Source organism: Lutjanus erythropterus, chromosome 16 (genome assembly GCF_056507025.1).
Source record: "Lutjanus erythropterus isolate fLutEry1 chromosome 16, fLutEry1.hap2, whole genome shotgun sequence".
Lineage (NCBI taxonomy): Eukaryota > Metazoa > Chordata > Actinopteri > Lutjaniformes > Lutjanidae > Lutjanus > Lutjanus erythropterus.
Genome location: NC_139332.1, coordinates 35,568,598 through 35,594,494, shown reverse-complemented (window position 1 = coordinate 35,594,494; position 25,897 = coordinate 35,568,598). Strand labels below are relative to the sequence as shown.

Here is a 25,897-nt window from a genome sequence, read left to right as displayed (position 1 = left end):
CTGTGATAAATCACAAAATGATCATGATATGCTGTCAGGGATTAAGAAAACATGGTAAACTGAAATACTTACCTCTCTGAGAACAATACTGCAGCTGCAGTATCCTCTAAAATTTCTATTCCAGGCTAGACCAGTGGGAAAGTTTTTTTTTCAGTAAAACCCTCACAAGCAGCCTCTTTTTAAGGGAATTAATTTGGTATGAATAAAAGAGACCCAGACATTCAGTGTAACTTATGAGACCATTTAACAACTATAGAACAAGGGCCAAGAAATAATGCACTAAATACACTACTTATCTGTTATTTACAGCAGGATGTATAATGATTCAAACCACATGGCTTGTAAAGGAGAGAGGTGTATTTATTTGCCAGTTGTTTTTCAAGAGAACAAAAAGTTTTTTATATATATTTCTCAGTTGTTAAAAGCTTTGGTAAACACGATTCAGCAAGTTACATGGAAAATCAACTGTAATTAAGACCAAATGCCCAGAACAGTTGATGACAGTTTGACAAATGACAGTTTGCGTTTCAGAAATGTCATTCATTTTTTGTTAAATGGTACGTTCTAATTTTGTAATTTTAGTCATGTAGGGTTTTGCTTCTTTAAGCCTACTGTTCTTCAAGCCTACTGTTAGTGTTCGAACGTTGCTGTTGCTCACCAGCAGTGTTGTGATGAAGATGTTCACACTGCTTATTCTTAGTCCTGGGCTAAGATTTACTCTAACTTAGGCTAGGGGCTAACTTAGCCCCTTTTCACACACATATTGCTCAGCCAGGGTTGAGGTAAGCACAGGGCTATACGATTCATACTGTGCTTCTACTGGCCCTGGGCTATATGTCTGTTGGCACACTAACTGATGTGAGTATTTAAGAATGATAAGTGACCACTCAGCTCTTTTAGCCCTGTTTCACACTGACACGTTTTAGCCCTGGGTTTAGTCGGTTTTCAGGGGATAACCCCAAACCTCAGGCTAAAGTTGGGGCTAACCCACTTTGCAATGTTTCAGGACTGTGCCAGTGTGAAAGCTGTCTTAGCCTGGGGCTAACAGCTCCCTTAGTCTGGGGCTAAGTGCAGTGTGAAAAGCCCTATTGTGTACATGACGTTCCTACCCTCACCTATGGTCATGAACTTTGGGTCATGACCGAAAGAACAAGCTCTCGGATACAAGCGGCTGAAATGAGTTTCCTCTGCAGGGCGGTGGGGCGCTCCCTTAGAGATAGGGTGAGGAGCTCTGTCACCTGGGAGGAGCTCGGAGTAGAGCCGCTGCTCCTCCACGTTGAGAGGAGTCAGCTGAGGTGGCTTGGGCATCTATATCGGATGCCTCCTGGACGCCTCCCTGGGGAGGTGTTCCGGGCATGCCCCACTGGGAGGAGGCCCGGGGAAGACCCAGGACACGCTGGAGCGACTATGTCACTCGGCTGGCCTGGGAACGCCTTGGGGTCCCGCCGGAACACCTGGAGGAAGTGTCCAGGGAGAGGGAAGTCTGGGTGTCCCTGCTCAGACTGCTGCCCCCGCGACCCGGCCCCGGATAAGCGGAAGATAATGGATGGATGGATGGATGGATGGACTTTCCATGCCAGAAATCCCATTTCAAAACAGCATTTATGGTTGTCCGTTAACATGCTAACATTAGCTGTAACTTAATACAATGCATGGAGTGATAAGTTAACATGCTAAGACTAGCATGTTAATATTCTTTTAGTTAGCTTGTTGTGAGCATTGAATTTTATCTCGCAAAACAGAAAAATTGAGCCACTAAAGTGAAATAACACAAAGATACACCTGTTAACAACCTTACATCGTTGACATTCTTTAAACACGTGTTAACATGTTGACAGTATTTTAAGTGTTAGACTTTAGCTTAATTGTGGGCACTAATTAAGTAATTCAAGGGCAGTAAATTTCTGATTTGAGAACAAAGATATGAATGATTGATCTGAGACTATGAATTACTCATTTATGTACACAGATTTGTTTAAAACCCTAATATCTGTCCAGATATTTCATTCTGGGCCACAGTGTGGGTCTGACAGTCACCAAACATTGCCATCCTGAAAACTGTGTTACACTAATATGGCAGCTACATGCATGACAAATACGACAGGCAGTCTATAGTGCTCCACTTTATTGCAGTGCCAATCAGACGATGTCTTTCAGTGCAAAGGTCCTGATTCTTCATGATTCAAAATATAACTAGAGCTTATCAAGTGAGGCTAATTGTCATCGTTCCAAGCTCAAGGTTTCAGCAAATTCTCAGTTACCGGCAGCAGAACATCAATCAACATTTCACATCATCTCAGCATCATTAATAATCAATTATTGGCTACAGTTGCTGTAGCTAATCTTGATGCCTGTCAAATAAACCAATAAATATTTCCAAGTTATCAGCTGTTATTGATATTCACAGCAATCAGATGTCAGTCAGTTTGAAGTGCTGTTCAGTGAATTCCAGGTCTTAGTTAATTATTATCCATACTTCACCTTTTCATGTTACGTGCATCAGGTGAGTTTCTGGACTTAAAAGGTGTCAAAAACATCGTCATCTGCGGTTTGACAGACTGAAAACACAGAAACGTGAGGTTATCTCCATGCTCTGACAATCAGTTACTTATATATTCCTCATACCTTAGTCCAGAGGTCACTGCTGGGATGACTCTTACTTCAAGTAAAGGAACTCGTTTGCCTCCTTCTATCTGTCTGTCTGCCTGTCTGCCTGTCTGCCTGTCTTCTGTCTCTCTGTCAGAGTGCTGTGAGAGTTTGTGGCTGCCACGCACATTCTAGCCATGGGTTTTGTGAAGGAGTCACCGAAGAAGAAGATCATTGTGAGTATCAGCTTTGGTTCTGATTTGACAGTAATGCTGAAAGCCATGATGCTCAGGCACATACCTTTTACGTTAATTAGTTTTTCATACTAAATACAAGTTTAAGAATTCAATAAATTGCAAGATGTTTTTGGTGTAGGTTTAGTTTTTAAACCTCTTCATACTAGACTCACAGTAAGTGTATTACCTGCAGTAGATGGAGGTCGACACACCCCCAGTTTGGAGAAGCAGCTGAAGTACCGGTGTAGGAGGTTAAGCAATGTACTGCTGTTGACAGGGTTGTCTGACAAACATAAAAAAATCTATATCGGTTTAAGCGTCCACTATATTTAGAGTGTTTTCACTGCCGTCAGACAGACTATTCTGATGGAAAACTGTTGTTATATAAGCTAAATATCACTCTCTACAAAGCAACCAGACTCCTTTGGCAAAAACAGTTGCTTGTCTACTCTTCTCTGATTGGTCAGTTTCTTCGTGTTGTTGTGTGATTTCAGTGAATCCAAACTAGTCCTTTAAAACACAGAAGTGTCACACCCAAACCCAAACAAACAAACCGACTGGAGCAGTGGTAGACCAGCAACTCCTGTGTATTGTTGAGGTAAAATCACTGTTTTTGAGTCTTGTTACTTTGGAGACAAATGTATTTGTTTTGTATAATAGCAGTTTCCTGTCAAAGTAGGCTGAGTGACAGCAAGGTAAAGTGGTGAACATTTAATATGATATTAATTTTTTTAGGTGACTAAAATGTATTTTGCTGCAGACTCTGTTCACAGCATTAGAGTCATTTACTTTTTACTCTTACTCAGATGTTTTTTTACCTACATATATTAAATATCTTCAGGCAAACTACCTACATGTCTCTGTCGGCATAAACCAGTTTAAGTTTTTCAATAGAGAAAACAAGTTGGCCTGTTTCACAAATGAGCCACTGGTTGTGCAGACGGTTCTTTACAGATCAGACAAGGGGTCTGCAAATTTTACCGTCACTACTGCTCCACTTTTTACGACAAAAAAAAAAAAAAAAAAATTTAAAAACTCTGTGAAGCCACAACTATTAAATTCTCTAAGATTTGAGATTTGGTGTCAGCTAATCAAGGGAGACTCAAGACTAGCCACTGGCAAAGGGTGCCAAGGCACAGACGTAGGCTAAACCTCTGAAACATTTTTTATCATTCAGTTTATAGGCTGCACAGTTTTGCAGTTGGTTAATGTAAGAATAACTTTAGAATTTGTCAGGGGCACAGGGAGCCACTAGAGGCTCTGGAGCAGCAGGTTTCTGACCCCTGAATCAGACCGTCATCTACTGTAGTTGATGCACAGACTATGGATAGGTTCCTCATATAACAAATAATCACAGATATGCAAAAAGTGATATTGTGGTCTCACACTGGACCCCAGAACCCAGGCAGAGTGACTGCAATAGACCATTCTTTGGAAAAACACATAAGACCAATGCAGAGAATACAGTTACCTAACACATAATAAAAGAGCTTAAAGTTAATACTTCTCACAAACCATTTTATGTGATTACAAATTATCAGATTATGAATGACTATGCATTTGTGCACTCTTACAGTAATGCACTAAAGATAGTGATGAATATTACCGACAATATCATCATATCAGCTATCACTTTATTACACCCAGAGGCAGAGTGACTCACCCAGTGAAGAACACACCAGGATTAGAAAAACTGTCTTGGCTTGATTATCTGCTTCATGCTTCATGTGATTTAATATTGTAAAATGAATACAGCACATTTTGCTATTGTGAATCCTCTGGAAAATTGATGAAATACAACACATCCTCAAATTGATGCGACAGAATCAAGAAGAACTGTCAATAACAACAACCTCCGAGATGGCATCCTACACGCTGAAAATGGAAAATTGGGCACAAATGTAAACAAGCTAGTAGCTGTTACTTTTTCTTTTGTGAGGATTAAGAAATAATAATACAAAGGCTTGCCTCCCCGCCTGCGAATGCTCCACCAAAAAAGTTTCCCTGCCTTGCTCTCTGGTATTTTGCAGGGAAACCAAACACAGTATCTTGGCTTAACTCTGCCCAAAAAGATTTTAAGATAAACAAACAAGACAGGGTGTTTTTTCCTTTTTAGTACAATATCAGAGTGTGGAGACAGATTTTTCTTCAGCACTGAGTGCTGTGGGGAGAGGTCAGGCTATGGAAGACTAGTCAGTGGTCAGTTACCGGCAGTGACAGGCTAACTGGACTTTAACAGCAGTACGTAAGTCACATGACATTACATACATGAATTACATAGTTAAATGGTTGCAGTTTGGTTAGGATTTATCACAGAAATACATGAACCCTAGTCTCCTGGGTGAAAGTCCTTGTGCTTGTTCGAGCCATCCATCCAGCCCACCTCCTGAAACTGAGTAATTCGTCGCCTCTTATTCTTCTCTTGTCATAGTTACAGTGTCCACTAGTGGGCAGCACCTCACAGTAAACTCACACATCAGTCGGAATACACCGATCAGGCATAACATTATGATCAATGACAGGTGGAGTGAATAACACTGATTATCTCTTCCTGTTACTGGGTGGGATATATTAGGCAGCAAGTGAACATTTTGTCCTCAAAGTTGATGTGTTAGAAGCAGGAAAAATGGGTGAGCGTGAAGATTTGAGTGAGTTTGACAACGGCTAAATCGACTGGGTCAAAGCATCTCCAAAACTGTGGCTCTTGTGGGGTGTTTCCCGGTCTGCAGTGGTCAGTATCTATCAAAAGTGGTCCAAGGAAGGAACAGTGGTGAACCGGCGACGGGGTCATGAGCGGCTCAGGCTCATTCCCCAATCCAGTCGATCATCTGTGGGATGTGCTGGACAAACAGGTCCGATCCATGGAGCCCCCACCTCGCAAATTACAGGACTTAAAGGATCCGCTGCTAACACTTTGTTGCCAGATACCACAGCACACCTTCAGGGGTCTAGTGGAGTCCATGCCTTGACAGGTCAGGGCTGTTTTGACAGCAAAATGGGAACCAACACAGTATTACTCAGGTGTTCATAATGTTATGCCTGATCCATTTAAGCTGCTTGCATATTCAACCAACACACACATTTTTCTGCGTCATGTTCTGGGGTCACAGTGCTCACCGTTCCTCAGAATGGTGAACATTGGTTTTTGACGTATGTTTTCTCGTGTTTGGTGCGTGTGCCACAGGTGTTGAACCAATCAGCAGGCTTTGCAGTGCAGTGCACATGAAACATTTCTTAGAAGTATGCTAAACTGGACTTCAACTACACAGTGATTTCAAGGAAAATCTAACATAATGATGTTGAACTTGACGCACAAATATCGGATCAACAATCTGATGGGCACAGTCCAGTGAATTTATTTTCTTTTGAAATATTCTTGTATAAACCATCTTGATAACACGCATGTGTAAACAGTCTGCTTCTATTTATGCTGATGGAAACGCTGAATCTAGATTTAATTGGCAATGATTTTAAATTTGCTTGAGTAAACATTTCCTTGAAACTCACATCATTACCACACTGCCCTGTGATTCATTAAAGGTGAATAACTGAAGCCAGTTTAACTTGAAATCACGTATCAAGAGTCTGATAAATGACTGATGATCATCACTAAAATGACTGGTCTCAAGTACTGAACAAAGAGCTGATAATAATTCATTTGAGGACATACATGTGAAGTAATGTTAACCATTTCTAAAGAAGCAGGAGAGATTTTAATCAGATAATTTCACTGTTGACATTATATTTTGTGGTTATTAGACAAAACGCTGCTGTTTTTGTTGTCCAAGGCAGCCTCTGCAATCAAAATTATATGAAAGTTCCCTGAAGTTTGCAGTAAATGCAGTAACAGTAACTGCCTTGATCAAATGACCGAATCAAAACATCCACTTCAGCAGCTTTAAAATGATTTTCGGTTATAAGAGCTTCAAAGAAACAAGTCACAGAAATACAACCGATGGTGTTTCATAATGTGATCAAATGAGAATATTGCTGTTGTGTTTTCTTGTTTGAACTACTTTGGCCACCTTTCACCAAATCCCAGTTGGTGTTTTTCGGTTGAAAAGACATTTATAAAAGTGTTTTGCATCATTTGGTGCGAACATTTCACATGTACTTCTTAACTCAAAATGATTAATCAATTATCAAAATAGTTGGTGATTAATTTAATACTCAGTTTCTACTGGCGAGAGACTGACCTTGTTTGGCTGTAATTGGTTGTGCAGCAAAGATAGAACTGTTTTTTTTTTGTTGTTGTTGTTTGTTTGTTTTTGGTCATCAGTACTGTCAGCACACACCCTAAGGACATTTATTTGTGTGTCTCTTCTCTGTTTGTGTGTCACAGATAGGTGTCCTGGCTGTATCGATCGTGGTTCTGATCCTCGGTCTTGGGCTTGGTCTTGGACTGGACAACGGTGCTGTTTCTTACACACACACACACACACACACACACACACACACATACATACACACACACACACACTCACAGCCACATTATTTTTCTTCTGCTCCTCCTTTTCATACCTGCCCGCTGAATCATACTAATATTTAATGGCCTCTTAACTCTGAACTCAAGAGATATTAATTGTGATGACTCAGATGAACACTTTCATGTCAGGACGGAAAAGGTACCACCATGGAGGTCTTATAAAATGATATGACACATGTTTATCTGTCTGCTGCCAGCCAGATTTAATCAGAGGAGGCAAAAGTCCACACACTCAAGTAGAAATACCTGTGTGAAAAAAAAGACTCTGGTAAAAGCAGAAGTACTGATTCAACTTCTTGACTCAAAGTATAAAAATGGTATTATCCCATCTGTTTGGCTTGAAATCAGTCTTGATGTTGGGAAAAAAATAAATAAAAATAATAAATAATAATAACGATCAAATCTTTTTTTCTATTGCTAACATACTTTTGTCAAAAGTAATGTATATATATATATATATTTATATATATATATATATATATATATATATACAAATAACACAACTTTAGATTTTGAAATTGAGTGCAGTGCAAACACCAAGTCCAGTTTTGCGTGCAGGTGATATGCCAATCCTTTGCATTGAACAAATGTCAGGTGACGTAGTATAACAAGTAAGAATGTTTGCATATAGGGGAGGTGGTTGCAGTGGTCAGACAAACAGAGAACTTTTAGCCAGGAGGCCGGGGCTTCTGTTAACTACTTTCTTCTACTAGAAAGAAAGTAGCTCCTACATGAAACTGCTCACATCAAGATCTGTGATCTTGAGTAACCAGGTAATCATTTCTGGAAATATATCTTTATCAGTACGTTATATATTAAAGTGGCCTTTGTGCTTCTGCATCCATTTGCAGTTAGAAACATCTCATTTTTCTTTATGCCAACCAGATCTGAGAGAGGTGACGAGGTCTTCTTGCTCATCAACCATGCATGTGCTGAAATCTGTTGACCCTGAAAGGCACGTGTGAATCATCTGAATGGCGCACAGCGAGGAAGAATGCATTTAGATGGGAGTCTAAAAGCTGAGCTCAACATTTATATTCCGTGATCAGTTCAGTCTGTCCGTTTTAAATCAGCTGTTGCCTCTAACAGCTCAGAGGAAGTGCTCATGACTCATACGAGGAACAGTCATACTGTTTCCACACAGGGCCGGAGTTTTTGGCCCTGAAATGTAGAACGTTTCCTAATGACTAAACTTGCAGGAGTCACACTGTTGTATTGATTTTTAATTGATTATAGATCCATGTTTCTCTTCTCCTTACGTGCATACATATCTATGTCCTGAGTCAAAGCTGAGCAAGTTTTCCAATGTTCAGTGGAACATGTGGATGAGTACAGGTACAGCCTGTAGATGAGGGAGCCAATCGTAATGAAACTGTTGAGACTCAAAGAGCAATAAAAAACATGCAGTCCAATCCAGTTCAGTGAGGGATTGGTGCAACATTGTACGTTAACATACGTAAATTTGCCACAGGTCATGATTGTAGGTGTGGAACGGGCAGTAAAGACAGATCACACTGTCCTCACAAATCCCTTTGAACGTGACTCACCATGATGTATTAAACATTTGGGAATTACAAGAAGCTTTTGATCCATCCAGACCTCCAGTCATTGCGCTTTGTGTGAGTAAAAGGGCGTATGATTTCATTTGGAATAACACCGTGTCACACTTTAGGGACATTTTCAGTTATGATGATCGTGGCACTGATTTACATTTGAGAACTTTACATTTTAGTTTTCAGTACTTAATACCTTTAACATGTCGTTTGAAAGTTACCCAGTACCAAGTAGTATTGAAACTTCTCCAATCACCCGATCTTGAGGCTTGTCCTCCCTTTACTATGGACATGTTGCCTGACTTGTTTTTGCGCCTGTTCGGTCTGTAACCAGTTTATAACTTTTTTCTTGGCCATGTTGCGTTTTGCGTCAGCAGCTCTGAGTCTGCATGGGTTTTATTACTATGTGTTTCATTTCAGTTGTCCTTAAAATTTTGTGGAACTTAAACTTCCTATTTCTTGAAAATGTAATGTCTGGTAGAAGAGATTCATAAGTCACAGGACCTGCTTTGTATGAGTACATCATACTTTCCCGCTGGGTTATCTCAGTACTGCTGACTGTTCAGAGTTTTCCAGTGTAAGTCTGCAGGTGATCAGCACCTTAGTGTCGCGTGTCAATCTCATGTGACATCACATGAGGGTTGTGTGACTCAAAATGTGACGCATGAGTGATGTTGGGTGAGTTCAGGGGTCAACAGAAAAAAAAATCTGTCTGGAGCAGCAACTATTAATTCTCTTTTTCCATGAAGACTTTTATTTGGCATCCACAGCGAGCTTATGCAAACACAAGAAGACGAGCCACCGTCAAAATTTTGACGAAAAGGCACCAAGCCATAAATGTAGGCGATGATGCACATTTTAGTTGATGAAATATTAAATTAATTAAATTAAATTAAATATATTAAATTAATTTTTTTAATTTGGTGTATAGGCTATGTAATTTTACAGCTGGCAAATGTAAGACTGATTTTAAACTGTAAAAACAACGGCTGAGACAACCCAAAGTTTCAAGGCAACATACAGCAATGGATTTTTGAGTTTCGAGCCAACTCTTGTGTTTTGAAATGAACTTTTAAAAAGTTTTGCCAACCTATAATCTTTAGTTGAGATAGTTTACTGATCTTTTTTTTTAGATAAACTTGAATCTTTGAGTTGTAGAGAGTCAAAAAAAATTGTATTTCAAAATTTGGTCTTTTTGGACTTTTTTTTTTACTTTACATCTAGATTAAGAACCTCAGGGCTCAGAGCCACAGACAAGTAAGAAAGTACTGAGAGACGGACTAACACATTGTTGGTTTTGCAGGGTTTATTTGCAATAACAAAAAATACAAGGAAACTATGTTGTTCAAACATCTGTTCATCTTGACCAAGCTGATAAATGAACCGTAAACTTTTTTCTAATCAGAATATGAACAGTTTATGTTTCACATTAAAGCTTCAGAAAGATAGAAAGCCTAGAAAAAAGTTGTTTGTCGAGTCTCATCTCGAGGACATGAGGTTTTGTTTTCCCCGTCCTGAGCCAGTCCTGCCGGATAAGTGGCACGCTTCATGCATGCAGCAGGTAACCGAGGCAGTCGCAGCAAGCGAGCACAGACCAGCAGACATCAGCTGTTTTTGTGTGTTCTGTTTCATAGCAACTTTTCCTTCAGGAGTTTCTGGCATTGATTCAGGGTTTCACTGAAGGAATGTGCATGTGCAACCACACTATTAGGACAGCTGACAGGAATGTCTGGTCTTTAATGTGATTGGTTTAAGTTTACCATCACAGTCCAGATTTCCTAAAGGCTGAGAACAGAGCAAAGAGGAGGTGCAGAAGTGTAGTTTTCTCACGGACCACTTAATTTACAATATACTGAGAGGTTAAACAATACTGGCTACCACAGCTTTCTGCCAGAAGTGAATATTAAATTCCACACTGTTTGCTTTCATCACTCTATTTCATTTATTGTCATACAGGAAAAGATTAAAACTAGCATAATCAAGTCAGTTATAAATGAAACAGGCCTGACTCAGTTAAAACTGGTTCACAGAGAGTTCTTGTTTCTGCAGCACATAAACAAAATCATATCACAAAATGGAGACAGTCAACAAGAAACTACAACAAAAAGAAATAAACAGCGAGACAGACGTTCACAGAGGAGAGGGCAGATATCGTGGGTTAAATTGGTGGTCAGATAGTGTTTATGTGCCTGTTTGAAATGTGTAACAGAGATTATTGTTCTTATATATGTATGAAAAAAATTATATCTGACCACAGCTACTTTTATAAGGTGGCACACAGTTTCAGTCCTGTGCTAAATGTCCTTAACAGGTATCGTAAGATGGTCCTGATGGTGGATCTACAGCATCTGTCTTCATGTTTACAACTTTGACATTTCTGCCGAAAAAACTACCACTGTGCAACTTTGTGCCAAAATGTAGCTCCAGTCGAGCAGAAATGTTAATATTCTTCAAGCTGGCAGGAATCACGAAGTCATTTCTCAGACTCACCCACCTGTCACTTAAACGCATCTCCTCCCACAGTGTTTGCTCAGTTGACACCAATTTCACTGCATCTTCAGACTCTTTTCTAATTTATCAAATATTGAGCCCACAGTGCATTAAAATCTTTACTTTAAACAACTACTGCAAATTCTTCCTAAATTAATCTCCAGTGTTCGTGAAAATAAATGACCAGTCTTTGAAGTCATGTTAGAATAAGTCAGATAAGTGCCTGAGTCCATTTAAGTGGAAATCCCCTCCTCCACCCTCTCATTCTTTACCGCAATAAATAAAATATCCCAAAATAATTTTGTCTTTGTTTTTTATTTTTATTTTTATTTTTTTTTGTTTTCATATATATATCTCCGGACAAAGGTTGTGGATTCAGCCAGGGGTGAGGCAGAATAAAAATGAAAATGAATTCTCAGACATTGGGCCACATGGTTAGATGAACAGATGATGAGCTGATTATTTTAATCAGGTGTGGCGGAAGAGGGGAACGCCTAAATCAGGCACAGCTGTTTGCCCCCAGGACCAGGATTGGGGAAACACAGGCCTGAGTCACAGGAAGAAGCCATCTATGATTTGTCTCTTGGCAGGTTCTTTAATATAACAGTTTTTTATATCATTATGGTATGTTGATGGAAACTCTTTTTTTCTAATTTGTTTTTCTTCTCTTCCTTTTTTCATCTTCATCTTCGCTTCGCCCTCTTCATGTTTTTCCTCGCTGTTGTGCAGCTGATATGTTATTTTGAATCTGCGGTCATCACCCAACTGTGAATGATTTGTTGAAGACAGAAACTATAAAAAATATTGAAAGGGTATTGTGTTGTCTTTCAGATCCGGTTGTCCCTCACACGTCCTGCAGGAATCGTTGTTATGAGCCATATGACGGCGATGTTCCCGGCTGCAGATGCGATCAGAGCTGTAACGTCACTGACAGCTGCTGCTTTGACTACTACGACGTCTGCACCGTCCCCAGTAAGACGCTGTTTCTGACCTTTAATTCTGTTCCTGTAACAACCTGGAGCTTTTTCTCTCAGAAACAAGAGGTGCAGTGTCAGCAGCACCGCCCTCACTCCCTCTTAGCCAGCTGAGTTTGACACCCGTCTGTCATCTTGATCAGCTGCAGTTAATCCTGTTTAAAGCACAGATTTATGAACATATATTGCAGCTTTAAAGGGATAATTCAGATCTACAATAATAATTTAGTTTTTTTGAAGTGTGATTGTATAAAGTACTTATAGTCAGTATCTTACCTACAGTAGATGGTGGTCAACATGCCCCCAGTTAAGGGCAGGGTATATTTACAATATTTTACTTTCCCTTGTCATCGAACAGCCTTTTTTTGTTTGACAGGAAACCACTGTGATTCAAGCCAAACATTACTCTCTCCAAAGCCACCAGACTCCTCAGATAGTTTTACCTGCAGAACACGGGAGTCGCTGCTCTACAGCTGCCTTGAACGATCGGTTTGTTAGCAGAGCTCCCATGTTCTGAGTTTGGTGGCTTTGGAAACAAAGATATATTTTTGGTGGCTAAATTATATTTTGCTGCTGACCCTGTCAGTTCATTGCTTAGCTTCCTACACTGGTACTCCTGCTGCAGGCGGCGTACAGACTCCCATCTATTGTGGGTAATATCCCTTTAACAGAAACAATTATTCCATCTGCGTCTTTTCATCATCGGTTGAACAGACTGCAGTGTAGTAGCTTTTCTGACCCCACGATTGTTCACCACAGCCGAGCAGTGGGAGTGCACGAGGCTACGCTGTGGCGAGAAGAGGCTAACGCAGAGCAAATGCCACTGCTCCGATGACTGCCTGGCCGCGGGAGACTGCTGCACGAACTACAAACATGTCTGCCACGGTGAGTGTCGGAGGAGAGGACATGAAATGCTGCAGTCCATTGCAATAGTTCTGAGTCATCCTTCCCAAATATTCATAAAACGAGACCCTTAAAATTAAATTAAATTAAATTCACATTGATGAATAAAAAGCCTTTGAATTAAATAGTCTTGATTGTTTTCTTTGCCACAGTCACAACAATGCCCTGAGATATATTTGTTATGATTATGCACTATACAATAAGATCAAACTGAATTAAATATTTATTGATTGAATGCTTTGATAGTCTAAAATTCTCTCCAAATGCATACAGGTTTTTGCTAAAAAAACAAAAAAACAAAAACGTGTGTGCATGAATGTTCTTTAACTCAACCAGTTATTGTCATTTACTTGCTTTACTTACAATTTGGACATGAAAATATGTCTTTGCTCGGAAGATGATGCCTTCATTTTCACATCTGAAGTTTTGTTTTGAATTTAGTTGAACACTGGCATTAAAAAGTCTTAGATTTAACTTGCTGATACATGTAGACACCAAATTCTTAACAGCCGATTAATTGATCATGGATTAATCATTATCATCCCTATTACCAAATATGCACTAAATGCTGCCAGTAAACTAAACTAAACTAAAAAAAAATTACAAAGAAATTGCATTATGTTTTCTTGCGATCACAAACCACAGTTTATACTTGAAAGATGCCTTTTTAAGATCGGGTCTCTCTCGTGCAGAACAGGGATGAGTAAAGGATTCTGTCATTGTATATTTAAAGCCGGGTTAATTGATGATACTTGTTTTGTATCTTTTGTTTGCTCTATTTGTGATGCAAGCAGAGTCACTTTTGCACAACTCGTGCAACAACAAGTGGTCGAGCACTTCATTTAATCTTTGTATTTTGTTAATGCTGGAGATTCAGATGTTTTTTTTTTTTTTTTTTATCAGATCTTCAGACTTGACTGTGTTCGTCTGTTTAACCAACAGATGTTACTTTAATGTAGATGGATAGATTTATATTCTCACTATTGTTATGTATTTTTTCCACCCTGCTGTAGGAGAGAAAGCCTGGGTGGAGGACCAGTGTGAGGACCTGTCGACTCCCAAATGCCCAGAAGGGTAAGGATCGCTAGGATTAGGATAGGAAAGGATTAGTTCACTCAAAAATGAAAATTCAGTCATTATCTTCTCACTCTCATGCCAACTGAAGGTCGAATTTAGCTTTTTAGCCCACAAAACACTGCTGCTGAGTTTCACAGGAAAACAGCGCTGATGAATCTCCCAAACAATTTAAGGGGACTGGTGACCAGTTTTTAAATGTAAATCGTAATCAGGGCGCAGAGTGGGAATGACATCAAAATGATTTTGAAGCTGTTATTTAAAGTAGAAATGATAAAACGTTGCTCTAAGATACTGTTCCTTAGTTTAAGCCGACAACCAAGTAACTTGTTATACCATTTACTTAAAACATGAAAAATAATTCCCCAGGCTGCCATGAATGTAACACAGACAGTAGTTACCTCAGTGTGTGCTGGCTGATTGGCCTTTTAATATGACGACATGATGAAAACGAAACTTTTTTGGTCACATAATTAAGTGTGGGTGTAATCTTTTCCTGCATGTAATCAACTCCTCAGCTCCAGTCTGTATCTCATTACTGTATGTTTATGCCTGTTTTTAATCTTATCCTTTCTTTTCCTGATTGAATTTTTCCCCTCTAATAGCTTTAATCGCCAGCCTCTGCTCCTCGTCTCGCTGGATGGACTACGTGCTGAGTATCTGCAGACGTGGAGCACTCTCATTCCTGTTCTGGACAAACTCAGTTAGTGTTGACCACATTATGTTCCTGCGTGTCCTGAGAGCAAAAGAAGATGCCTTATATAAAACTAATATAGTTGTACATAGACCAAGATGTCTTTATTTACATTTTACACAACATCCCAGCCCATTTTTGTGTTTGGGGTTGTAGGAACAAGCATTTTTAGTGAGGAATGACAGTAACACTGCATGCATTCTCCTTATAATTCATTTGTATTTTGGAGTATTTGTCCAATATTTAATATTTATTTTTTTAGACTCCCCTCCTTTCAGACAGCCTTTGGTTTCAGTTCTTTTCTGTACAAAATTAAAATGAACTAAGACGTTTAAAGTTGCCCGACAGGCAGTCCATCACAGGAAGTACTTATACTGCCTTACTTGTTCGTGTGGTGATTCAGATGGAGGAAAAGCAGTTTTGAAATGTTCAGTGACTGTTAAGATTCCCAGTGATTCAGGACATTGGAATTGTTTTACAAACAAAAGGAAAAAGGTAGCTAATCTTGCTATTTGCACCAGAGGATGTTTGACTTCTGAAGAAGTCTATGAATCTTTGTTGAAACCAACTGATTATTTTAGAGAACAAACCTACAAGTTCAGCTGTGTACTTACAACAAAAACAAAGTGAGTCAACTCAAGACCATTTTAATACAAATAACAAGGAGTTTTTCTTTTTTTTTTTTTACATATTTGGCTGCTTTCATCTCCCAGCAATCATCATTTCTCTGAACAGTTTACTGTAAATGTCCAGCAAAATGAAATTATCTACTCCCTCTGTTGGGAAGTGACACATGGCCCATTTTCATGAAAAATCAGTGCATTCACTTTTCTCCAGAACAACACTCCCACCTCAACACGATGCTCATGTAGCAGCTAACGTGTCTTCTCTCCTGCTCTGTACGTCACAGAGACGTGTGGAACCTCGACACCATACATGCAGGCTGCATTTCCCAGCAAGACGTTCCCCAATCACTATACCATCGTTACGGTAAAAACACTCACGCTGCTTCATATGGAGCTGTGCACACATGCAAGCAATTAAACACGTGCACAAACTGACCACACTGAACACTTAAATCAAAACAAACAAACAACATATTATTAATATCATTGTCACATATAATCATGAAATTGTGAAATGTCTGCCTAGCTCTTGAATAAGTCTAAAGTGGATTGCACTGTTGATGAGGATGTATATTAAACTCAGAATAGTTATGTTTCTAGATGATGCTATCACCCTTTTTTATAAAGGATAAATCTTTAACATATTTACTGTAACAAATCAAAATATGACCACGGTATGTCAGCAATCAAGGACACATCTTGAGCTGAAAAACGTCTTCTCTGGTAGCTAGCTGTGGTGTCCTTTGAAATGTCTATTCCATAACTGTTTTCGTTCTCCCGTCTCACATAAATTAGAGTTGAAGTTAATGCAGAATGTTCTCTGAGTAAGTCTCTGTTCATGTCGTAAAGAAATGAATCATTCGTCATCTTTTACAAGAAGTAGATGTTTAGAAGTTTAGCTCTTAATGAACTCCAGCGTGTGTGTTTTCACAGCAAGCTTTTATATTCAGGATCATTTAAGTTGACGGTTATACCAGCCGATCATCTTACAGTGCAGGACTCACTCACTCACTTGTTATTGTCAGTCTATAATGTTTCCTGGCTGCAGTGTTCCTGCTGGAGTTTCGACCCCGTCAATAAACAGTCTCTGCTTTAAAAGAATGCAACACATTTGGAAGTCCCTATGAGTGAAATTTATTATTTAAACAATTATGCTAAATGGATCTCACTTAGCACACCTACTTTGATTGCAAATGTGTATTTAATTTGCTTTACACAAATATAGAATAGAAAAGATTTTTTTTTCAATAGCTTGTGACCCAGTGACTCCAAATCAATTGCAAACATGATCAGGCCTGCAACACTGGACAAAAAAATACATGGGTTAAATTATAAAATTCTTTTCCTTCAGTATTTTCGTCTTGTCTTTTATCAAAAAATAGACCCAGGAGAGTGAAATGTGCAGAAGACAGACTTGTCACTTAAAGGGACAGTTCACCCCATAATCCCCACTGGCCTGTGGTGCTGATTATCCATCTAGATTTCTTTGATGTGAGTTTCAGAGTTTTGGAGATGGGAGAGAGGAGGGCAGATGTCTAATAGCAGTGCAGGCTAGAGGAACAATATGTATTTCTTGATTTTGGGGTAAACTGCCGCTTTAAGCCCACTGTGTACATTGTGCATGCTAGCCATGTTCTCCAGCCTTTGCCATCTTTGTCCCAAAAACATCCAGGGAAAATCCTGTGGGCCACTGAGCGAGCTGCCGTATTTGGCTCATTAGGAGTGAGAACACTGTGGATGAAACACAGTAAGCCAGTCACAGCATGTTCTGAACCAACGGAGTATGCAGTATTAGAAATTCAGGAGAAGCTCTGTGATTAATTAACAGTATGTTTCAACACCTCAGCCCTAATGGTTCCAGGCAGCTTTGCCTAATAAATTTCAGTGGATGGTGAAAAAAAATGCACTGTAAAGGGGCCTTTACATCAATTAACTTATGGAGGAGGTGTCCCAGGATGCTCCTCTAGAGGCTGAAAAAAACCTGATGTATGTGAAACATTATTAACTTGAACCCACCAAATGGAGGGTTAATATAAAAATGTGCATGCACATGTGATGACACAGACATGTGCACATGCTTTTACAGGTCAAACTACAGCTGTGTGTAATTCCTGCAACATTTTTCCAGGAACTCATCAGACAGTCCCTGGAAATGAGCCCAGGCCACACCAGCTATGAATAATGTTTACTACAACTGTGAACCACGTGCTGTCAGCGTATTTGTTTACGTACTCTGACGCATAAAGTAACAACCTCATTCATAAAGATTGTGACTGCACCATGCCACAAATCAACAATGACTAATTTTGTACTTGTACTTGTGCAGCTGTGTTTTACAGACAGACCGATTGTCATTCAAAACATCCAAGCACACTTTCCTCTCCTGTCATCCTCTCAGGGTCTCTACCCAGAGTCCAACGGATTGATCGACAACGTCATGTACGACCCGGTGTTTGACGCCACCTTCAGTCTGTCCAATTCAGAGAAAGATAACCCTGATTGGTACCTCGGCCAGCCTGTGAGTCTTGTTGGGTTTGATTCATTGAAACTAAATGAATTTGATGAGTAATTCACAGGATGTGTGATTGGTTTTGGGAGTGGGTGAGAGGAACACTGAAGTCAAAGTGAAATTATATGACACTGCGTGCACAAATTCTATTGGACATATACTAAAAACAAGGAACAATGCTGACCTTGTTGCTTTAAATCATAGTGTCCGTCACCCTTGGTGTCACACTGCGCTCTGTTGTAGAGTGTGGAGACAGTTTGCCTACTAGATAAGCTATGACCTTGGGGCCTGAGGGAGAGGATCTGGGGGATGCACTGTTCTCTTATTCATACACTTGTAGGCTGTGACCAGACAGGGAGAAGGGAAAATACAAGTGACTGATTAATTGCTAGAATGCCCTTTCAGGTCAATGACCTATGAAGAATTTCACTTTCAGAACTTCAGCATTTAATGTCCACAGTTCACAAACGCTGACTGAGTGTTGTTAAAAGAAAAGATGATTTGAGTATCTGTATTAGTTACTCCTGGGAGCAAGTGGATAGAAGAAGATAGAAGAACAGCAGATGCATCTGAAATGGACAGAATTTTAGCTCAGAGTTGTGCGTTTTCAGTGAGTTCAAGTTTGATGAGACCAGTCTGGGTTTTTGGAGAAGAAGGTCATCGCGTTTATTTAATTTGATTTTCTGTAACAACCAAATAAAGCGGCATTTTGCTGTTGCAAGTCTCTGAGTCAGATTGTGTAATCTGACAGCCCGGCCTGTGTCGGTTCACATTTCGGTGAAGACAAGCTGTCTTCTCTGTCTTTTGTAGATCTGGCACACGGCGAAGCACCAGGGGCTGAAGTCTGGCACTTTCTTCTGGCCAGGCTCGGATGTCAAAATCAACGGAGGTTTTCCCAACATCTACAAACCTTACAATGGGTAAGACTTTCTGCTTTCAAAAACATTTCCAGGAAACCAGCAGGAAAGCTGTGAAGTATCACATCCTCCAACACCTCCTGGTGTTTGGCTTTATTGGTTATGCAACATTCCACAGGGAACAGAGCACCAAAATTGAAATGAAGACAGCATCTGTCCTCCTCTGTCCAAACCAAACATGATTCCAAATGTGTTGATTCACCATGAGATGTTTTTTATTCACATTTAAAAAAAATTGAATTCAAATTTTTCAATTTTCAATTTTCATTCAAATTTGCACATTGATGATGCATTCACTTCATAAACTATGACGCACTGCTCTCCCCTACACAAAAGTAGATGCTTTTCTAAGTAAAAATATCAGTATCGGCAATACTGGCCCTGTATTTACTTGGTACTGGATCAATACCAAATTTTGCAGTATCACACACCCCTATCTGCTTCTGCCTACACTCAGATAAATCACTGCTTGCCCAGGTGTCCTGCACTCCAGCTTCTGCTCTCCTCTTCAGCCTGAGGCTGTTTCTGTGAACTCATGAAATGTCTGCACTCAGATTTCTCCTCTGCTCTTGGAACTTTTGCGCAACCGGCTGAAATCCAGGTGTACTGTTGACCAATCAAAAATTCCTGCTTTGATGTGGGCATGTTTGACTGTTTGCTTCACTTCACTTGGAAGTAAATCCACTCCTGCCCTGTAAGGTGTAACCGCCCACAAGGGAAGTGAGGAGTGAGAAGAAGTAAATGCAGATAAGCTACAGTGGTTGCTGAGCACTTATTACCAGGGGTGCAAGTAACTTATTACAAATACTCAAGCTACTGTTACTAAGTAGATGTTTTGAGTATTTGTACTTTTATAATTAGATGAGAAGTTTGTACTTTTACTCATAATTATTGAAGCTACTTTGGTACAGTGTAAATTAATATAAGAACCTTTTATCTGCAGGACAGACAGAAAAAAACAAGACAAAACAAAAACAAAAAATGCTGAAGCAGGCAGCAGGTCTGGAGGAGGGACGATAAATCATTAACCAGTTAATCACCGGTAGGAATTAAAAAATGTATTGGTTGATATTTAATCAATAGTCTTTGGATGTCAGTAATTTCACCTCATTTGTTGAATAAGGAATACTTTGTACTTTAATTAAGTCTTTTTATAACACCAGTACTTTAACTTTACTTGTACTTGAGTACAGATATTAAAGACTCTTTCCACCACCTGGAACTGGTTTTTCCCCAGACAACATTTTACACTTCCATCTAGTCTTTGCTCTGAGGGACATATTGAGCCCTCTGAATCAATATCAATAAAAGTATAATGCTTCAGTACAGACTCAGGCCTGGTTAATGATACCATCATGTTGCATATCGTCCTATTAAAGTGATTATGTGCAATAAAGCAGCTATGAAAAGGACCTGTGTTGATAAAATTCTGTACTTATCTGATTTTACAACACAGTCAGAGGGAGTGTTGTTTTTTTTTTCCTTCATCCCTGCGTGGGATGATAGTAGTAGATGGTACACGTTGGTTTCAGTGTACAGATGTTACTGAACTTTATGGCTAACACACCTTCCAAGGAAAAACGTTTTGAGACACACATCCCTCCCTGTGGCCCTCAGCTCCGAGCCAAATGGTTCCTTAGTGTAAATCTTTTCTGAGAAGTTGCATCTCTTATTTCCTAAAATAAAATAGTTTTCAACCTTCTGATGCAAAACGTGGTTTAAAAGTAACCCAAGTGAAAGATTTTGTTTTCTATCTGTACATGTTATGTTGTGTTTTTAACATTACAAACACTTATTTTAATTATTGCTTTTTTAATCAGCCTTTTCATGCTGGCCCAACACAACTCATGCAACAAGTTTAATTTTACTTTTTGTCTGAGACTTTTTATTCTTTGTTTTGTTGTTGTTTGTTCTCATTGTTTCTCACGTTTGTCCAAAACAATTAACAATATTTTTTTTCCCTAAAACTGTGGATGATGATTGACTTTGGTTAGAGGGTTAACAAGTGTTACTTAAACAGGAGGATATAGTGCATTTTTTAGGGACTATTTTCAACAGCGGATTAATCCGCATGTGGTGCTGTAGTTTTTGTTTGGGGTGGTGTATGAGTTAGATGAGGTAAATCTCAGACGTTTAGATATATTGCAGGACTAAACATTTGCAAAACCTGCTTTGCTGTTTTGCACATTAACTGCTCTGTTGGAGTTCATCCCTTTATGCTTAGGGAGCTTTTTCCTCGACTGTCTTGTCTTGTCCGTTGTCTTGCCTGAATCACCTCTACAGCCTTCCTCAGAAATGTTAATGGTTTGAAAAAATGCCAAATAAAACATTAAGTGCCCACATTACTAAGACAGTAGCAGCTGCTCACTGGTTATTACAGTATGAACTCATTTTGCTTCTCCAAACATTCTTCACATTATTTTAAACTATTTTAACTTTTGCTGGAGATCTCAAAGTTTCCAAACATGTCACATACTCCAGGCCCTATTTAGACAATCTAAGAGGTTTAGTCTCATAACTGGTCACAGATGTGTTTTGGGTGTTCAGAATGTCATCCATGCAAGACTTGCAGGTGGAGCTGCTGTGTGTAAAAGCGCACACAGCTTCATATTATTTCATGCACCTGCAATCATCTGTTAATTTAATTGTTAATTTTAATGAACCCTCCTATGTAGTTCAGTGGATCAGTTGTTTTCTGCTGCCTCAGTGCGCCTCACCACACCTAATTTCAAGACCAACACACCCACAGGCGCACAGATGGACACAAGTACATTTGCTAGTTACACAACGTGGGACATGAGAGAGAAAATGACAACTGTTTTAAAATAGACTACAGGAACACAAGTAAATACGTTTTTCTTATAAGCAGAAGGTTTTTTTTTAGTCTGTGTAGTTGAGATTAGTAAAATTTTAGTTTAGTTACAACTAATATTCACTACTGCCTTCTCTGTCTCCTTTCCTCCTTTTTATTTTAGTAAAGTGCCATTTGAAGAAAGAGTATTCACTGTGCTGAAGTGGTTACAGCTGCCAGACAATGAAAGGTTGGTTGTTCCTGTTTTCATAAAAGCAGTGAGGTCAATAAAGTGCTCAGTATTGTGAAATCAGGACTTCATTCATTAACTTCATTCAGCAGTTGCACTGTGTTGCATCCGTGCCAGTGTTTGTTTTAATTTAAGTGTCAGTAAAAATGAACCTTTTTCTCCAGACCAGACTTCTACACGTTGTATCTGGAGGAACCGGATAAATCTGGACACAGTTACGGTCCCGTCAGCGGAGGGGTGAGTTCACCTGACCATAAATAATCACAGATAGGGCTTGTTATAGCACAGTTACAAGTCTGAAGTCCTGCAATAGAACACACATAAAAGATCTCCATAAATGTTGAATGCTAATTAAACAAATAGAATCACATCAGCAGAGTCGGACTCTTTATGAGCCTTGATGAATGAACAGCTCGGACATTGCAACATTGTCTAAACCGATGCATTAATCACACCAATTAGCATGTTTTTATGGACACATTATCTGGATATTTGGGTCAAACGAACACAAGACTTTCACCCAGGAGGATGAATCTCAAATACTACCCGACAGATCAGCTTCATGTTTTTGTGTGCACGTCCATGACCGTATGCTGAAGGACCACCTCTGAAAAAGCCTGAAGAGACAACCCTTATTTTACGGCTCCATGCCGGCGACAGGCGTGTGTTCAGGTCAGCCTGTTCTTGTGAACATGACATCTCAAGAACACCTTGAGGAAATGTGTTCAAACTTTGCACAAATGACCACTTGGTCTAAAGGATGAACTGATTAGGTTTTGGTGGTCAAAGGTCAAAGATCACAGTGACCAACGGCTGGTAGAACGACGGCTGGTTGCATCTTTGTTTGCTATGAGATGGAATATCCGTTGGAGTGAAGGTGAATTTATGTTTCCCAGTACCTAATTTCCCAGATAGTTTTGAGTTGAACCCACAGCAGCCTCAGTACACGGGGCAAACACACTCCCAACTGAGCTACAAGGCCACCTTTTCCAATGCAAAAATGTCAGCATAGAATACTAACTGTGGACCTGTTCTGGATAAAGGGGGGGCTGAGGCTCTGAGGAAGTGAGGGTGGACCCGCAGGTCTGTGAGTTCATGAGACTGGATGTGGAAACATCTCAGAGAAAGCCATCATTGACAACCAGAACAACCCTAAAATTCTTTTTTCAACCACCGACTGCTTAATTTATCCTGTTCTTATTAAATCCAGCAGTATGTCAACCAATTCAAAATGTGAGGAATTTGCAGTCCGCTTCAGTAGTAAAATAGAAAATATTAGATCTAAGTTATGTCAAACCCACCGTATGAATTTTAGCACCCGAGAACCTTTGTTTTTATGTGAGGAAACACTAGAGAAGTTTGTCCTGGTTGATGCTGAAATGCTTGATAAAGTAAGTTCTCAATTAAAACCAGCAACCTGCCCACTCCCATGTCTATTTTTTAAAACAGTTTATAGCTTTTTAGATGAAGACATTCTTAACATTGTAAATTATTCGCTTCAGATGGGTATTTTCCCTGCTGCTTTTAAGACTACCATGGTTAATCCTCTTCTGAAGCAAAATAATTTAGATGCCTTGGTACTTAGCAACTACAGACCAGCATCCAATCTGACATTTTTAAGTAAAATTTTAGAGAAGCTTGTTTTTAATCAGTTGAATGATTGAATTGTTTGAATCTTATCTCTCGGACAGAGAATTGTTATCAGTGATTCAAATCTTAGTTTCAAACCACATATTAGAAGTATAACAAAAACTGGATTTTACTGTAATGCTCTACTTTCTGGTCTTCCTAAGAAAAACATTGTTCAGTTACAATTACTACTGCCGAGGACCAGAAAGAAAGCACACATGTCACCAATTTTAAAGTCTCTACATCGGCTTCCTGTCTGCTTCAGTATTGATTTAAAGATCCTGCTATTGGCTTAAAAAGTTCTTAATGGTCTTCGTCCTTCTTATTTATCAGATTTGCTTTTGTCATATGAACCCTTTAGAACCCTCAGGTCTTGAGGTAGCGGCATCATTTCATCACTGTGGTCCACGTCTGTGGAACAACCTGAAGACCTGAGGGCTGCAGAGGGTGTTAATGTTTTAAAAGCAAACTCAAGACCGACCTTTTCAGCCTGGCTTTTAATTGAACTTTATCTCTTTATTTATTTTGTATTTCTTCTTATTATTGTATATTTATCTATTCATTTACTTTTATTCATCTGTTTCCTAGCTTCCTCACTTAGGATAGCATTTCCTCAGTTCCTGCCTTTTTTTCATGAGTGCTGCTCTTAGACTTTGCTGTGTGTGTGTGTGTGTGTGTGTGTGTGTGTGTGTGTGTGTGTGTGTGTGTGTGTGTGTGTGTTTGTTTTTATTGTGTGAAGCACTTTGTGTTGCATTCTGTTTGCATGAAAAGAGCTTTATAAATAAAGTTTGATAGAGTGATTGATTGATTGGATTCAAGAGCTGAGGCTAAACAGAGCCCAGCTGAGGGAGACACAGAAGTGTGACACAGACAAGTGCAGCTTTTTATGCACAACTGAACATCTTTCAACCAGAAAAAGAAATTAAAAGCCAGACTGTCAGCAGCCAGCATGGAAGAACACTCAGCACCTTGTCGTGCTGCAGGCGTGTGTAGCAGGGTGTAAATAGGTGGCATTCCTGTTGGCCTCAGGAAAGAACTGCCACTGTTTCATGTTAAAAACATGACTTACATAATATACTTGAGGTCTGGCTTGCCTGTTGCTTGCACTCTCCACTGATTACATACTGCGGGCGTATTTCAGTCTCAGCAGTGAAAGCCTGGATTTATGGTAAAATCTGTCATATGATTCTTGGCAAATATAGATACAGTGTTATTACATGTCTTAACATGAACAATAATTAATAAATAATGTGATTTACTAACATTCTGAAGCATTTTATGGGTCCAAATACTTTTGTTCGTGTCCAAAACTGTGGTCTCAGTGTTCAGAGCTGTAAAATTAGTTAATTCAATTACAAAAATGACATCAATTCCAACTGAAATAATTTCATAAAATATTTCATAAATGATTTTTTCATCTAAACACACCGGTCCCAGACTTCTGTGTGCCCACTGTTACGCTGAACAAATTTATAGCAGTATAATAGTTTTTATAGTTTTTTTCAAAGCCAAACCCCCCGACACTAAGGTGACCCTCAAGATCAAGAAAAGACAAAAAGGCAATGTTCACCTTTTCTATATTTATTGTGGGTCCTTCCCAAACGTATTAATTGTGTATTTAAACTACATTTAAAAAATGTGTTTATTTTGTTAAATATATGTATATGAGATGCGAGGAGTCAAAGCTAACATAGCAGACCTTACTAGCAGCCAAGACTGCAATGTAATCCAGCTAATTTAAACAGTATCTTGTTGTTAAAGGTTACATTATCTGCTATTAGCATCATTTAATCCCAGACAAACTCCATGATGTTGAGATCAGGGCTCTGTGGGGGTCAAACCATCACTCCTAGTTGCTCTTTACACGGAAGATGGTTCTTAATGACACTGCCTGTATATTTGGGGTTGCTGTCCTGCTGCAGAAAAAAATTGGGGCCAATCAGACACCTCCCTGACGGTACTGATGATGGACAAGTATCTGCCTGTATTTCTCAGCACTGAGGACACCATTAATCCTGACCAAATCTCAAACTCAATTTACAGAAATGCAGCCCCAAACTTGCAAGAAAACTCCACCAACCTCCAACCTCCACTGTTGCCTGCAGACATTCATTATTGTACTGCTCTCCAGCCCTTCAGTGAACAAACTGCCTTCTTCTTCAGTGAAATATTTCAAGTT

The 25,897-nt window shown here is 39.4% G+C and overlaps 1 protein-coding gene across 1 annotated transcript in view; it reads left to right on the top strand.

Annotated features, from left to right (window-relative positions):
* Window positions 1–2,678: 2,678 nt before the first annotated feature.
* Window positions 2,679–25,897, top strand: part of LOC146313546 (venom phosphodiesterase CdcPDE) — a 59,671-nt gene continuing 36,452 nt past the window's right edge. The window contains exons 1-11 of the mRNA XM_084738493.1: window positions 2,679–2,822; window positions 7,165–7,234; window positions 12,183–12,323; window positions 13,085–13,210; window positions 14,242–14,302; window positions 14,908–15,005; window positions 15,907–15,986; window positions 18,021–18,140; window positions 18,942–19,051; window positions 22,024–22,089; window positions 22,254–22,326. Of these exons, the coding sequence (XP_084594619.1) occupies window positions 2,784–2,822; window positions 7,165–7,234; window positions 12,183–12,323; window positions 13,085–13,210; window positions 14,242–14,302; window positions 14,908–15,005; window positions 15,907–15,986; window positions 18,021–18,140; window positions 18,942–19,051; window positions 22,024–22,089; window positions 22,254–22,326 (984 nt within the window). The 5' untranslated portion in view covers window positions 2,679–2,783. The remainder of the gene's footprint in view (window positions 2,823–7,164; window positions 7,235–12,182; window positions 12,324–13,084; window positions 13,211–14,241; window positions 14,303–14,907; window positions 15,006–15,906; window positions 15,987–18,020; window positions 18,141–18,941; window positions 19,052–22,023; window positions 22,090–22,253; window positions 22,327–25,897) is intronic.